Source organism: Larimichthys crocea, chromosome I (genome assembly GCF_000972845.2).
Source record: "Larimichthys crocea isolate SSNF chromosome I, L_crocea_2.0, whole genome shotgun sequence".
In the NCBI taxonomy this organism is placed as follows: Eukaryota; Metazoa; Chordata; class Actinopteri; family Sciaenidae; genus Larimichthys; species Larimichthys crocea.
In genome coordinates, this window is record NC_040011.1 from 7,466,650 (window position 1) to 7,478,213 (window position 11,564).

At 38.3% G+C, this 11,564-nt stretch overlaps 1 protein-coding gene across 3 annotated transcripts; it reads left to right on the forward strand.

Annotated features, from left to right (window-relative positions):
- Nucleotides 1–1,404: 1,404 nt before the first annotated feature.
- LOC104920795 (signal transducer and activator of transcription 1-alpha/beta) lies at nt 1,405–11,120 on the forward strand. 3 transcript variants are annotated; one of them, XM_027280432.1, is made up of 24 exons: nt 1,406–1,536; nt 1,770–1,897; nt 2,839–2,983; nt 3,071–3,166; nt 3,310–3,387; nt 3,472–3,550; nt 3,634–3,716; nt 4,424–4,575; nt 4,654–4,815; nt 4,902–4,994; nt 5,510–5,569; nt 5,690–5,719; nt 5,841–5,931; nt 6,112–6,156; nt 6,780–6,869; nt 7,005–7,106; nt 7,294–7,429; nt 7,767–7,807; nt 7,908–7,984; nt 8,075–8,214; nt 8,957–9,136; nt 9,302–9,350; nt 9,448–9,541; nt 9,695–11,120. In XM_027280432.1, exons 2-24 carry the CDS (start codon nt 1,770–1,772, stop codon nt 9,776–9,778), a joined length of 2,235 nt encoding a protein of 744 aa, XP_027136233.1. In that variant the 5' UTR covers nt 1,406–1,536; the 3' UTR covers nt 9,779–11,120. The 3 variants fall into 3 exon arrangements, with proteins under 3 accessions (XP_027136247.1, XP_027136233.1, XP_027136236.1); XM_027280435.1 differs by having other exon boundaries at nt 3,637–3,716; XM_027280446.1 differs by lacking the exons at nt 9,302–9,350; nt 9,448–9,541; nt 9,695–11,120 and adding an exon at nt 8,327–8,369 and having other exon boundaries at nt 1,405–1,536; nt 8,957–9,090.
- Nucleotides 11,121–11,564: the final 444 nt, after the last annotated feature.

Sequence of the window (11,564 nt, forward strand, 5' to 3'; positions counted from 1 at the left end):
GTCCACTGGCAAATCCCATGATGCTTTGGGTTGAGTCTGTTGACCCTTCAGTGGACATGCGTGTGTAGAAGCTCTGATCGTAAACACACAATGAAATAAAATGAGATTTACCCCATACCTCTATCAAGATCTGTAGACCATGCAGGGGTATCATGAAAAAGGTTTAAATTTTTGTCATCTTTTATGGTTAAATTTAGAAATGTAATCAAGTAATCCATGACAATGTAATTACACTTTTTTCAAATGTAATCTGGGACGAGTATAGTCAGTTACAACCAAACACTCAACAGACAGTGCAGACGTTTACATAGCTTTTATTTTGGAGGCAGCAGGAAATAAAACTCCTTTATGATACTTGACTGTTGATAATCTTGCAACGTTTACCGAGAACCACATGATTCTCAAGAATGGGTGGATGAATGAGTCATAGCAGTCCAGCAGAGCCTGACAATAAAATGCATTTCACCACCCACTGAACAGTACCAACAGAAGGGGGATAGACTGAGTACAACAATGTAAAAAATACTCTGTTACAAGTTTTGTATTTAAAATCATACTTTAGTAAAAGTACACAAGTAATAAAATGTACTTAAAATATTAAAAGGAAAAGTATTTATCTCCTATGACTGATTATATTTGACATCATTAGTGTGAGTGTTAATACTGATGTTAGTTTAACAGATAAATCTGAGGAGTCGTGTGATGATTGATTGTTGACTCTACATTGAATAATTGTACCCCTTTGGTTCAAAAAGAGGGAAAATATCTCGTTTGGTGGAACTGGTAACAAGACATCTGGAAAAAAAGAAGAATCAACCACACACACACACATACACACGTTTTTCCATGAGATACAACCACATACTGCTTTTTTCAAATGGGTTAATAGCACACAAAAAACGGTTGCAAACCACTGGTTTAATCTTTGATAATGTATTATGTGTTATAATCTCATGTGTCTCGTATGTTAATCTGCTAATCTGCAGCAGTCGGATAAATGTAGTGGAGGAAAAGGTGATATTTCCCATTGAAATGTGCAGGACGGTATGAGAAAATTACAAGTAAAAGTACTTGAGTAAATATACAAATAAATATATAAAGGACTTTAATGTTATTATCTTATTTTCCTGGTTTGACGTGTTAAAAGGTGTATGATGTTTTAAAGGGTTAAATCACTGTAAACAGTTTTTTTGAAGTCTTGGATTAGTGCGTCGTGCGTTAAAAATCCCCTCCCACACCACCCGGAAAAAGTCGCCATTTGATAACAATAAGTTAGAAACGGATGCAGCCAGAAAGCCAGTTTTTTTTTTTTTTTTAGTATTTCCTAACAAGGCGGAAACCCAAACCCGTCAACCAGCTGCTGACTTGACACCGCTTGCAGGGATCCTTTTCTCGAGAATCACGTGGTTTGTGGGCGCACCCGGTGAGTATAAGAAGCCGCCCCTCCCGCAGTCAGACGCGCAGAGAGACTTTGAGATTGATTATTACACATCCTGCTCATCTGACCGATAAATAACAAACAACAACAGCCACAAGGTAAGACAATTTATCCTTTTGTTGTCTGTAGGAACACGTAGAAATAATATACTGTGTTTTGTTATGAACTTTCGCTTTCAGGTGCATGGGCATTAATAACTTTAAGACATGCAGGCCAACCTGTGTGTTTTTTAAGTAGCTTATTATTGTTTTTATTCACACATAGCGTACATAACCTCGCCATAACCTTCAGCTAGTGTTAGTGACTTTTCCTCGGTGTCTTGCTCTTACAGATGGCCCAGTGGCAGGAACTGTTGAGGCTGGATTCAGCGCTGCAGAGCCGGGTGAGCCAGCTCTATGAGTGCCGGTTCCCCAGAGAGGTCCGCCACTGGCTGTGCACCGCGATAGAGAGCCAGGACTGGTGAGAGAGACACAGTTTGACTCATTGAGCAAGAGTGGCCTGCAGCGGTGGAGTATGGAGGACTAAAAGTGCCAAAATTAAATCAATAAATACACCATTAAATAATCACTTAAATGTGTAATTAATTAATTAAAATACCGATTCGTTTTATGTAAAAAAACCCAAACATATATAATAATTTCACTGTTTAATTAATTTACATTTACATTTCATGGTCCTGTGTTGCAGTGCTTTATGAATTATCAGACTGTCAAAGTCAGCGGGTGGGGCTAACCTAATCTAGTCTCATCAACTTTATTGTCAATGCTGCCATATGTACAGGACATACAGAGAACTGAAATAACCTTTCCCTCATATCCCTGGGTGCAAACAGCAATAGACATCAAAATATAAAAAATACATATAAGTTTAAAGATATCTAAGAAAAATATGGTAAATCTAAAAAGATATAAACAGTATAAATAAGATGTTCATAAAACTAAAATTATTTCCATAAAATACATTTCAAGAAGTATTAGTAATTAGTATTATTATTATTATTATATGGAAAAAAAGTTCATGTATTTCCATTGGTGTCTTCTTCATGCTAGGAAGGAGACAGTGAGGTGAGAGGGTTTCAATCAGCAATTATTTATCTGTTTATTTATTGTTCATTTAAGGTTTCAATCAGCAATTATTTATCTGTTTATTTATTGTTCATTTAACAGTTGGCAATTATTTTTCTGTCGGTCAACTTGATTAATCAATAATTATTTCAACTGTACTTGTATGAACTGGATAGTTTAGTAATTTATAACGAAGCATCATATATTATATGGTTTTATATCTTAATTCGTTATTAAGTTGTTGATGCTGAATTATTTTATATAAATGCTGCTATCAGAACATACACACAGTCACAATCCATAAACAAACGCACCCTTTCTGTTGCTCTGTCTCAGGGATTCGGCAGCTGTGGATAGAAATAAAGCGATGGCTTGTTTCCGTGAACTTCTGGTGTATTTGGAAGAACAGTGGAATCGTTCTGTTCAGGAGAAAAACATTTTGCAGGGACCTGATCTTCCAGGGATGAGAGACTACTTGCTGGTAGACATTTAACTTTTAAATTTATATATTTGTTTTTTTTATTGTCTGAGAGCAGATTAATTATAACATCTTTGTTTTTAATCTTAGAAACACTTTGAAGCTGAGCCAATCAGCCTGGCTATAATCCTATCTGAATGCCTGAAGGAGGAAAAGAAAATCCTGGCGTCAGTTTTTGAAGCACAGGTAAGATGACTGATCATTTGGACAGCACAGTGGAGTCCGGCCTGTAAAGATTAGGCTGAAAAATGACTGAACACACAATGTTTCTGTCTTCTATTTGGTTTTACTATTTTATTCCTTGAAGGTAACATCTTTGTTTTTGTCAGGGGTGTGTCAGTCCAGCCGTGGATCAAAAATGGAGACAACTGGACAACAAAGTCAATGAACTGAAACACAGGACTTTGGTAAACTCTGCGGCTGTAACTTTCTTTTTGTCGTCCTGGGAAATGCGTACTTTATCATTTTTTCATTTGTGAACTCTAATGCAGGAGACGAAGAAGGAAATTAAGTCACTGGAGGTTCTCAATGAAAAGCTTGACTTCATACAGGACAGCTGGCAATTCCAAGGTATGATACGAGACATAAAGATGGGTGTGACAGGTTTAGCGTGAGTTCATGTTTTACTTATGTCTCATATTTGTTATTACCAGTAGAGCAGCATAATGGACAGTCCCGTGCTGCTGTGGAGAAGGAATGTTGTAAGCAGGCCAGCTTTATCACAGAAACAAACCAGGTACTGTAGATCCATATCTACATGTAGAGCACAACACAAAACTGATAAACAACTTTGTTTGTTGTTGTTTGACTTTTATTTAACCATATGGTCCAACAGACACACACATGTCAAGTCATGAATCCAACAATTTCAGTTTATTCGACACCACAACATTTCTGTCTTTCAAAATTGATTTAGAAACATTGAAGTTTCATAACTTTGTGTTCCAGTCTGCTGTTGCGACATGCAGCCCAAAGTGCGTCACAGAACAAAAAAAAAAACAGCAATAGACAACAATGAATAGAGAAAGATAAAACAAAAATAAAATAGATAAAATTAGGCCATACAGTTAAGAACAACTGCATAAAAAATAAAAAACAAATCAACAAACATAAAAACTACAACAATAAAACAAATAAAATGTTAAAAGAAAATAAAACCTATACTCTGTGGCATTATTTTATCAGCACTGAGAAGAAGTTTCTGTACTTGGCGATATCTTTCGGGCAAGAAATGAGGGAGAGAGAGATGCAGAATGACTCAGTCAGACCCGAGATGTTATGTTTCATTATCAGTGACTGCTGTAGTCGTAGTAGCAGTCATAGTAATACTGAAGTCTGTTAAAAGAAAGAAAGTCAGTTATTTCTCTATGCAGTAACTCTTGTAATGATTCTTTGACACAACAATGGTCCATATACTTAATTGTTTGTCTTTTTGTGATACAGATAGTGCTGCAGCAGATAGAAAACATCTTGAAACTGGCAGAGGAGATTGTGGTAACTCTTACAGATGTGGAGCTGCCTGAGTGGAAGTGCAGGCAGCAGATGGCCTGCATTGGAGCTCCAGCTGACACGTGTCTGGACAATCTACAGAAGTGGTGAGAATTTATTTTTACTACCTCGGCTTTTCATGTGTCATGTTTAAGAAAAACCACAAACTTATGTTGTATGTGCAGGTTCACGGCTGTGGCAGAAGTTCTCCTACGAGTACGCGAACAGCTGCATAAACTGCAAGAGCAGAGCAAGCAATACAACAGCATTGATGTCTCCAACCTCTCCGGTCCCATGGCAGAAAATGAGAAATCGGCAGTGTCGTTGCTCACAAAACTTCTTGCAAAGTGAGTCGTGGCATCAGGACTTTTCTGTGTACATGAGCACATACTTTAATGTTATTGACACACCTTGTTGCGGTCTTGCGTTGCAGTGCTCTAGTGGTTGAGAAACAACCTATCATGTCGAGTTTACCACAGCGACCTCTGATACTCAAGACCAAGGTACAATTCACAGTGACAGTGAGGTGAGGATGCACTGAACACAGAACTGCATTGTTGTTTTGAATATAACAGTTTACTGTAAGAGGAACTATTTTCTGTGGTGACTGTAATGTTATTGTTTCTAAATTAACTATGTGTACTTTAAGTAAAATGTTCCATATGTCAAGACAAAGTAATCCTTTAAGAATCAAGTAGTCATAGACTCCTTTGTGTTTACTCCTTTGTGGAGGACAGCAGCTGCAGTCTGCCTGGATTCACGGTAATAAACATAACTTCCATTGGCCACACAGATTTAAAGCAAAAACATGTTGAAACGTACCAAAAATGCCAGAGCAGAAACCTCTAAAAGACTTTTCTAAAAGACTTTTCGAGATTTATTTTAGCATTTTATATGTTCGCTCATTATGTTTCAATCATTTATTACTTTACTGATTAATATGAGTCTTGGAATGATGAGGAGTGCAAAAGTCCAACAAAGGACTGGACTGGAATCACGTACGTTGTAGCTCACACAGGTTGATATTTGTTGTTGTTCCAGGTTCTTAGCAAACCTCCCAGAGTTCAAGTGCCCAATCAAAGCCAAACCTGTATTTGACAAGTAAGTCAGAGAAAACTTTTGTCTGATCCGGTGACACACGACGTTATCATTTTACAACATTCAACTTTTTCTGTTTGCTTGTCTTTTAATAACAAAATCTTTAAATCTCTCTAAAATAAGGGATGTTGAAGAAGCCAAGACAGTTAAAGGGTAAGTAAAGTGTAATTTGAAAGCCTAAACTGATCTTTTTTTATATATATATCATCGTAGATTCTTGAAGACAATTGGTACATTTTTGGTCTTAGACAAACTTTGGTCTGATGTCGTTTAGGTTTCGTGGCTTTGACTTCAGCCGGGCTGACTGTAAGGTGTTGGACGTGGACACGCCAGGTGGAGGCTTGGTGGCAGAATTTGGTCACATGGTATGAAACTCCGCAAGTTGACATGTTAAATAAAACAATCACACACATATTGTTGCATCCATTGGTCATTAAATGAACATAAAGCTTTGTATTGTACATCAGTCGACAGTATAGACTTATATAATTACTGCATTTTCTAAGAAGCGCTTGAGTGTTTTTTTTGTTTGTTTGTTTTTTCAGTCAATCAAGGACAAAAGACATCCAAAAAGCAAAGGAACATCTGAGGTAAGTGGAGACAATTCAAATTCTGCCATTTGTTTGTATAAAATTTAAATGCCATATGTCACTCATGAAAGGAGAGTCAGTCTGAAGCTGTACTTCGGCTCTGCATAGCTCTGAGCTCAAGGCTAACGTTGGGTTCAGACTACACGATATCAGCCTGATTACAGTCCAGTCAGGTAGACAGACTGTAGATCGTCAGGTCAGTTTGGGAACGATGGGGACGGGGACAATAGGCGTTGAGTGTGATAATCAATTGTTTATCTTGTGGAGTCTGTCCACAATGAATTACACAATGTGTTTCAGTAAGAGCAGCTGAATGCTCTTCAGTGTACAACCGGAAACACGGTGAAGCTAAAGAAGAAGGTTGTTATTGGTGCCGCGAGGTGGCTTTTTATAGCATTACAGTTCAGTGTAATTAATTTCCCAAAAACAAAAGACAAAAAACAGACGACTTTGACTTGTATTTATGTTTTTTAAACATTTGTTTTATAGATATTGGGATAATATTGTTATTATTCCACTTTTTGTGGCACTGGGCTTCATTAAGTTTCTTTCAACGTGCTTTCAAGTCATTGTTCAGGGTTTTTTTTTCTCCTAAATCTTAAAATTCTTTGTTCATTCATCAGCCTTTTAGTCGTCTGGGAGTCACTGAAGAACTCCACATCATTAAGTTTGTGGCAGACTTTCAACATGCCGGACTGAGATGTAACATCGAGGTGAGTAAACATAAAATTACAGTCAAAGGCATTTCAGTTTCTGTCTGCTCTTTGCTGCTGAACTACAAATAATATTTAGCTGTTCAGTCACAGAAAAATGTTACTGACTAACTTCTTCCTCCTGTGTTGGTCCAGGCCAGCTCGCTGCCTCTGGTCGTCGTCTCCAGTACCAATCAGATCCCCAGCGCCTGGGCCTCTGTCATGTGGTACAACATGCTGTGCACCAGTGAGCCAAGGGTAACGATCTGTTTAGCTGCTGTTTGAGTTCATGCTTTTAATGTCTCTTGTACAGATACAATACACAGTGCCTTTTCTTCTTCTTGTCAAAGTCAATTATTTAGTATTAAATCACATTTGGACCGCCATGGTCACTTCACTCTTGTGCAGGTCAGTGAGTTAGAGTCAAACTGTATTTGTTCTGCAGAACCTGTCGCTGTTCGCCAACCCTCCTCCGCTCACCTGGAAGCAGCTGTCGCAAGTACTGAGCTGGCAGTTTTTGTCTGTTGGCCAGCGGGAGCTGGACGAACACCAGCTCTCAATGCTGAGAGAAAAGTTTGTGGGTGAGAGTTTGAGCCCTTCTTCCATCTAACTAAATGGTGACACTTTCCAGTGGTAGCTAGATAAAGTTCGCCAAGGATCAGTATTGCTGAGTAGTTTGACAGGAAATATACTTAGATGTTTAGATGAACATGTTTGGTGTTATGTGCTGAAGTATTTCTTGGCTGAGCACTGTGACTTCTTTTTTTTGGTAGACTGTAGACAGTCAGTGATTGTGTTTTTAATGTACTAAATATAATTCTTTAATTAAACTTTACACTCTTGAATAATCTCGAAGATACGTCCCTACCTCAGAGTTTGTTACTTTCATGACATTTTTATGCAACTGCTGGTTCACAGACAATCCTGATGATCCCATTCACTGGAACAAGTTCTCCAAGGTCAGTCTTGAGCACGATTCTTGTTGTAGTTTATGCTATGGCGTTGTTGTAGTTGTAGTGTGGCTACCCCCCGCTGACGTTTTCTTTCCTGTGTGAACAGAATGAAAGTGCTTGGATTTGGATTGATGGAATCCTGGACTTGATCAAAAAACACCTGGTGGACCTTTGGCGGGAAGGGTAAGACACGACCCGAGTCATCTCTGTGATTTTTGAATCATTTTTTTTCATTAATCCTGAGACAGTAGTCCTCTCTCATGTGGGTTTCAGTTTCATCATGGGGTTCGTAAACAGGAAGAGAACACGGGCCCTGCTGCAGGAAAAAAAGACCGGGACCTTTCTGCTCCGCTTTAGTGAGAGCAACAACGATGGAGCGATCACATTCAGCTGGGTTGAGCACTCCAACGGTGGTATGTTTCTGTACATGTATTCAAAAGTTGTTAAATGAAACAAATGAGACGTCAAATGGGTTTTCAAAATTTTTATTATTAACCTGACCGCTGTTGGAAAAATACTTGGCAGGTGATTGGATGAGCCATCTGTCTGTCACAGTCTACTGATCCTGGTCAGTTCTCAAGAAATGCTTTTTTTTTTTTATGTCTGAGGTGTACGTCACACTGGTTGACTCTGATTGCTGGATTTTTGCACCAAGTGGTAACCTCCTTGGCTGTGAAGTGAAGCCAGAACAAATTTGGCTCAAAATTATGCGCAATTAACAAAAAATGATCAGTTTGACTGACAGGAGGGTGCCATTACACATGGCTTGTTTGAGTACCCAGACTTCATTCAGCCCGCCTCAGATCCACTCACCATCCACATCCGATTTTTAGTTTAGTGGCCACACTTTAAAACAGCTCTTCAGAAACCTGTGGGTGACGTCACACATACGCCGTCCATTCTTCATACTGTCACTGGTTTGCACCTGTTGATTTACTCACCCGTTGGACTTGTCCGTAATTTCCTGAAGAAGACGTATTTTATTAACCATGTTCTCCCTTTAAAATTTGCCAGATTAATACTAATATTTTAAAATGTTTCTAACAGCGAGTGCTTTGATTTTTTTTCATGATTTGGTCGACATTCGCTCATGCCCTCCACCACAGAGCACTTTTGTTTGCTTACTCCTGTTTCTGTATGTGGTCCCCCCTGTAGAGACCCATGTACATGCAGTGGACCCCTGCACCAAGCAGGAGCTGTCAGTCATGTCTCTGCCAGACATCATTAACCACTACAGTCTGAGAGCCAAGAAGAACATGACTATGAATCCACTCCTCTATCTTTACCCAGACATTGACAAAGACGTGGCGTTTGGACCCTACTACAAGAGCTCTGGTATTGTTTTGTGTTTGACTTTCCTCCACATTTATTTACAGTTCAATGAATTTGATTCAATGTTGCCATTGCAAACGATGCTGAGGTTACCCAGTTAATGTCAGGGTCATGTTCTCAGTATAATACTGTCCCTGTAATGACCTCTAATCACCTTTGTTCAAGCAGGAAAGGTCAAAGATGGCTACGTCGTCAGAAGACTCATGCCTGTCACACTGTAAGTAAGACAATTTTATATATATATATACACCAAAAAAGAAAACATCATGAATCTTGCAACACATTTTTTGACAATAAACTGTTTCAATTGTTAGTATGAGTGTTTCCTTCCTCCCCTCACCACCTCCATCTCCACCGAGGGAGATTCCCCCCATGGACATGGACATGAACATGGAAACAGACATGGATGTGAGTATGGCAAATTTAAAGTCTAGTATTTACCCTTTCTTTAGCTCCATTATGGTCACTAACTTTGTGTGTCACCTGTTTGGTAGTGACAGCCTGTTAGGGTTGATATTTTTCTTTCTCTGCAGTTGATTTAAACTTCTTATTTCCTCACAGATTAACCCTGATCAACTGATTCAGGATCTCTTCACTGAGTTGACTTATCTACAAAATGCCACCATCTCAGAACAAATGGATTAATCCCAGTACCTCCCCCTGAAAATGTGCCGCCACATTGTCAGAATCAGAACATTTCTGTGATATAATATTTTCTTTAAAGGTACAATAGGTAAGGTTGTGCAGAATACTGACACCTAGTGATCAAAAATGGGCACCGCAGCACTGGAGAGACACTGAAGACAATGAACCTCCATCAGGTTCACTTCAGTCTGTGCTGCAAAATAATGACAACACAAAGTTTAATTTGGTTTGTGTCCATTTGTTTGAGAGCAAGAGATTACTTTCTGATTGTTTTACAGAGATTAAGTTCAGCGTAGATAAATTCCTCTAAACCTTGGTAAAAGAATCGTCCTACACAACTCTTTTGGTAACTTTTTAGATAAAAATCGGTCAGTCCTCCCAATGGACTCTATGGCTCATCCCCCCCAGAAAAGCAGCCTCCCCCTAAGGCAGAAAGAGCCGAGCAGGTTTACTGATGATGATTACCTGACGTGATTTCAATACTTGAACTCAGTGACTTTAAAACTTCCCACAGCGTCATAGGTAGTGTCTTTGAAAACTTTATAAGGGAAATAAATGATGAATTTATATGTCGAAAAGTCACTATTACCTACCAGAATACAGCCTCCTCTCCTGCAGTGAGAGCTGGGTAGGTCAGCAACTTTTACAATGTTTTTCCACGGTGCACTGTGGGTCAGGATCTCTGTCACAATGTTTTCTTGATTCACAGAGGAAATCTCTTCAGGGCACTCTGGGTCCTTTTACCTCTCTAAACCTCTTTATCTTTTAAATTATCTCAATATTTACCCTGTTTTACCACGTGCCTGCTCATGGAGCTTTTTAGGTTGAGCAGAATCTAATGTTAATCCACTTTATTTGCTTCCATGGCTGTAGTACTTTTCATGTCTGGCAACCTGGAGCTTCGGCATGAGCCGTGTAGTTATCAAGCTGGTCCATCAAGGCAAATTTCAAAATAAGAATCGTACCGACTATAGTAATTTATCAAGAAGCTTAGAAGTATAACCGTAATCTCTGATGACCGCATATTAATTTTATGATTTAATACAGTAAATATCTGAGGTCTTGTACTTTTAAAGCTTCAAGAAAAACAAATGGACGGCTACATTTCCAGGAAATGCTTAATGTATATATTGTGCAATAATGTTTTTCTACTGTACTGTTTAAAATGAATCTGTTTTGCTTGACTTTAAAAGAACATAATTGACATTCTTGAATATTCAGAGGAAAATGAAAATCCAGCTCCTGTGGGTAAAAAATGCAACACTGTACTGTACATATTGTTTACTTTTGTTTATTAAAATAAACATATCTCAATTACATCTGCATTATACAGTACTGAACATATAATGTCTTGATTTATTGTTTTGTATTTTTGTAGTTCCCGTATTTTTAGTACTTAAATAAGTGGAGTCCCATAAGCAACATGTGTCACTAATTGATTACTTGATGAGTCTAAAGTTGGTCAAAGTGAGGGCTGTGGACCAAAGTTGGCCTACTATGAGGTTCGATTTGTCCCTGTCTGATTAAAACAATACAAGAGGTGTTCGTTTACAGTATAACTGACTAAATAGAGAAAAAAGAGTTATCTCAATCATTTGTAAAAGTAAACTAATTATTTTCCTCCAGCTTTAAACAGTGGATAAAATAACTAACTAACTAACATAGTCCCATCATCAGATTTCACAACACTGGGATGGAGCCTGACACTATTACATGTTTGTTTACATTGTTGTTGGATAACTGTATACACAGGACTGACACAATTCTATATTTTTATTTAATAAAA

Bases quoted from the DNA above. Each gene is read 5' to 3' on its own strand.
- LOC104920795 (XM_027280432.1), top strand. From the start codon at position 1,770: ATGGCCCAGTGGCAGGAACTGTTGAGGCTGGATTCAGCGCTGCAGAGC. The intron at 4,995-5,509 runs GTGAGGATGCAC...TTGTTGTTCCAG, and splicing joins CAATTCACAGTGACAGTGAG to GTTCTTAGCAAACCTCCCAG. The intron at 5,570-5,689 runs GTAAGTCAGAGA...CTCTAAAATAAG, and splicing joins GCCAAACCTGTATTTGACAA to GGATGTTGAAGAAGCCAAGA.